The sequence below is a fragment of the Otolemur garnettii genome, unplaced genomic scaffold, assembly GCF_000181295.1.
Source record: "Otolemur garnettii isolate 467f Iridium unplaced genomic scaffold, OtoGar3 scaffold00100, whole genome shotgun sequence".
NCBI lineage: Eukaryota > Metazoa > Chordata > Mammalia > Primates > Galagidae > Otolemur > Otolemur garnettii.
In genome coordinates this window covers 7,635,474-7,639,720 of record NW_003852495.1, presented here as the reverse complement: position 1 = coordinate 7,639,720, position 4,247 = coordinate 7,635,474, and the positions used below count along the sequence as shown (strand labels likewise).

At 51.8% G+C, this 4,247-nt stretch overlaps 1 protein-coding gene across 1 annotated transcript in view; it reads left to right on the top strand.

The window, feature by feature from the left end:
- Positions 1 to 4,247, top strand: part of MAP4K1 (mitogen-activated protein kinase kinase kinase kinase 1) — a 20,326-nt gene that overhangs the window by 12,440 nt on the left and 3,639 nt on the right. Inside the window, exons 23-30 of the mRNA XM_003796156.3 lie at positions 18 to 126; positions 216 to 274; positions 454 to 557; positions 1,157 to 1,331; positions 1,627 to 1,689; positions 1,901 to 1,990; positions 2,074 to 2,144; positions 3,240 to 3,295. Of these exons, the coding sequence (XP_003796204.1) occupies positions 18 to 126; positions 216 to 274; positions 454 to 557; positions 1,157 to 1,331; positions 1,627 to 1,689; positions 1,901 to 1,990; positions 2,074 to 2,144; positions 3,240 to 3,295 (727 nt within the window). The remainder of the gene's footprint in view (positions 1 to 17; positions 127 to 215; positions 275 to 453; positions 558 to 1,156; positions 1,332 to 1,626; positions 1,690 to 1,900; positions 1,991 to 2,073; positions 2,145 to 3,239; positions 3,296 to 4,247) is intronic.

Below are 4,247 nucleotides of genomic sequence, written 5' to 3'. Positions count from 1 at the left end.
ACATACACACACTGCAGGAAAGACTCCCCACCTGTATTCTCATAGCATCTTGGGCCTGCTGGAACGGAAAGAGACCAGAGCAGGAAGCCCCATCGCTCACATTAGCCCCCACCGGCTACTGGCAAGGTACCAGCTCCAAGTGGCACCACAGACCCCAAAGGCCCTCCTCCCCCTACTGCTGTCCACCCTCCTTCACACCTTCCTTTTTTTTTCAGGAAGAACATGGTCTCCACCAAGATCCAGGACACCAAAGGCTGCCGGGCGTGCTGTGTGGGTGAGAGACTCTGTGGGTGTGCAGATAGAAGGCAGGGCTGAGCCAAGGGTAGGCCCAGGCTGCATCTGCCGAGCAGGTTGCAGAGTTAAGACAGGATCCAGAGCCCAGGGAAAGATGTGTGGTTGTGTGGGTCTAGCGCGGGGCTGAGGGTGCGCGGATTAATTCTAACCAATCCACAGCGGAGGGTGCGACCTCCGGGGGCCCTTTCCTGTGCGGGGCACTGGAGACATCTGTGGTCCTCCTTCAGTGGTATCAGCCTATGAACAAGTTCCTGCTCGTCCGGGTAAGGGGTGTAGAGAGTTTGCTGAGGACTCTAGGGATGCCATGACAGGTGCCTTCCACCCTTGAGGCTTCTGTTGAGAGCTCCGTGAAGCTCCGCCCCCTCCTAGGCCCCGCCTCAATCTCCCAGAGGCCCCACCCACCTACCCCGTCTGAGCTGGAGGCTTTGCTTCCGAGGGCTTCCTTATCCCTAAGCTCCGCTCCTCACACCAGGGCTTAAGTATTCCTCAGGCCCTATGCTCCGCCGCCAGGTCTCTAAGGAGACCTTATTTAGAACCTGTCCCTTTGAGTCTTTAAGTAGGTTTTGCTGCCTTCGACACCCACTGCACGAGCCCTGTCTTTCTGTCGCCAGGGTGGCACGCCCCCAAACAGAAGTCACACTCTCTGAGGCCACACCCCTGTTTCTAAGTAGGCACCACTTAAGCCCTCTGCGGCCTTACTCCCTTAAATTTCTAGATGGCACCTCCGTAGACTGAGGGCCAGGTTTCGGAAATCTTATGCAGCTCCCGGGTTCCGCCCCTCTCTTGCCCCGGCACCTCCCGGGTCCTGCCCTAAGTCCCCTCTGAGCCCTCCCGCCCTCCCTTCCCCCGCCGCGGCCCACAGCAGGTGCTGTTCCCACTACCGACGCCTCTGCCAGTGTTCGCGCTGCTGACCGGGCCCGGCTCTGAACTGCCCGCCGTGTGCATCGGCGTCAGTCCCGGGCGGCCGGCGAAGTCGGTGCTCTTCCACACCGTGCGCTTCGGCGCGCTGTCCTGCTGGCTGGGCGAGATGAGCACCGGTGAGCGGGCCGTAGTCTCCCTGAGGGCAGTCAGCTGAGAGGCGTGGGTCTGAGCACCTGGGCGGTGCTTAGCCTGGGGACCGCTTGATACTGAGAAGGGCTAGAAGGGGGCGGGGAGGAAGAATGGTGGGTTTTATTTAATTGGTGAGATTGACGATGGGGCGGGTCTGGATGGTGGGAGGGGTTTAGGCTCCTTGCTTGAGGGGTGCCTGGCGGAGGGACTGGCCTTTAGCGGCGGTGTGGGAAAGGGGGACGGGGTGAAGCTGGTCGTTAAACCCCACCTTCTCTCAAACAGAGCACAAGGGACCAGTGCAGGTGACCCAGGTAGAGGAAGATATGGTAATGGTGTTGATGGATGGTAAGAATCTTCCTCTCTCCCCTTCCCTTCCCCACCCTCTTTCCCATCCATAGACGTCTGTCCTCAGCCTTTGTCTATCAGAACCCCTTAAGCCCCTCTAGGCCTTGTCCCCGTCCTACTTACCTTTCACAATGAATTTGTTGCCTGGTCCCTTAGTAATCCTCTAAGCCCTGCTTCCAGTTCTTAAAATTCTGTCTCTGCCCCCTTCCAGGCTCTCTGAAGCTGGTGACCCCGGAGGGAGCACCAGTCCGGGGCCTTCGCACACATGAGATCCCTATGACCGAGGCAGTGGAAGCTGTGGGTATGTGTAGGGATAGGAGGGCCCAGGGAATGGGTAGAGGCTCAGGTGGTTCCTAAGGGAAACGTGCACTGCTTTCTCCCCAGCTATGGTCCGGGGTCAGCTTCAAGCTTTTTGGAAACATGGAGTGCAGGTGTGGGCTCTAGGCTCTGACCAGGTAAGCTCCTCCACCCTAACCTCACAGCTCTGCTCCTCCCACCTCAGTCACCACATTCATCAGCTGGGAGTGAAGAACTGAGTCACCTATCTCAAGAATGGAAGAAAAAGTATCCAATGTACTCAGTACTTTTATGAAACCAATTTATATTTACTCACACTTTCATATGAAAGATAGATCACAACTATAGCCCAGGATGAAGAAGAGAAATGGAATGGGAAGGGAGGGGAGGGTTGATAGAGGGAGGGTAAACGGTGGCACCACACCTATGGAGCATGTTGCAAGGGTACAAGTAAAATCTATCAAGTATAGAACATAAATGTCTTAACACAATAATCAAGTAAATGAGGTGAAAGCTATAGTAATTAGTTTGATGTAAGCACTCCAAGTTGTATAAAAAAAATCAACACATTGTACCCCACAAATGCATAAATGTATTCATGATCTATGTGTATATGACTTAATAAAAGGAAAAAAAAATAAGAACTGAGTCACCCAGTGAAGTCCTGGGGAGAAGTTTCCTCCAGTTTCAGTTCAGACAGATCCCCTTCTCTACCCCCAAATCTCAAGTCCCAGTGTCATCCTGAGCCACTGTGTGCAAAGAACTTTGCTTTTCTTTGAGCCTCTGTTCCCCAACAGAGCTATATGGATGAGGCAGAGCATGGACCATACTGCCTGGGTTGGAATCCAGCTTAGTGATCTTAGGCAAATGGCCTAACTTTCCTGGGCCTTGCTGTCCTTATTTGGGAAACAGAGTGGCATGGTACTTGTCTCATAGAACACTGTGTCAGACACTGTGAAGTCCTTACACTTCAGTATTTTCTTTAATCTTCACTATCACCTATCAGGTAGGTACTGTGATTTTTTTTTTTTTTTTTTTGGTACTGTGATTTCACAGGTTAGTAATCAGAAGCACAGAGGGGTTAAATAGCTTGCTTGCCTGAGGGCCACACATTTGGTGCGTGATGTTGGTAAACATGATTATTTCTGAGGCTAGGCATTCATAGTCAGTTCCTTGTACTCTTTAAGGAACCATGTTTGCTGGGAGAGCAGAGGGTTGTTCTAGGTGCTGATACACAATTTTCTCCCACCCAGCTGCTGCAGGAGCTGAGAGATCCCACTCTCACCTTTCGTCTGCTTGGCTCTCCCAAGTAAGTCTTGAAAAGGGGACAGAGGATGGGGCCAGGGGAGAGGGACTTTTGATGTGAAGAGGCCGTCCTGAGGTGTCCCCAACCAGGTTTCTCTGGCCTGGGCAGCCTTTCACCTGGTATCCCCATGCCTATAGTCTGTTCCTTGTAGTGCAGCCAAAGGGGCATTTTCATTTTATGTTTGTATTTTAAGTTTGTAACTATTTTTTTAAAACATCCTCATTTCTTTTTTTAATTTTTATTTATTTATTTATTTATTTTAGAGACAGAGTCTCATTTTGTCACCCTCAGTAGAGTGCCATGGCGTCATAGTGCACAGCAAACTCCAGCTCTTGGGCTTAGGCGATTCTCTTGCCTCAGCCTCCCAAGTAGCTGGGACTACAGGTGATTGCTACAATGCCTGGCTATTTTTTTGTTGCAATTTGGCTGGGGCTGGGTTTGTACCCGCCACCCTTGGTATATGGGGCTGGCGCCTTACTCACTGAGCCATAGGTGCTGCTCGTAAGTTTGCAATTATTAAAAATGACTTTTCAGGATGGGTGTGGTGGCTCACACCTGTAATCCTAGCTCTTGGGGGAAGGTGAGCCAGGTGTATAGCTTGAGCTCATAAGTTTGAGATAGTCTGAGCAAAAGCAAGACTCCCATTTCTACTAAAAATAAAAAAACTGGGGCAAGAGGATAGCTTTAGCCCAAGAGTTGGAGGTTGCTGTGAGCTAGGATGCCATGGCACTCTACCCAGGGCAATAGCTTGAGACTGTCTCAAAAAAAAAAAAAAAAAGTGACTGGCTTAGCACCTGTAGCTCAGCTGCTAGGGCACCAGCCACATACACCCAGGCTGGTGAGTTTGAATCCAGGCCCAGCCTGCCAAGCAACAATGACGACTGCATCCAAAAAATAGCCGGGCATTGTGGCAGGTGCCTGTAGTCCCAGCTACTTGGGAGGCTGAGGCAGGAGA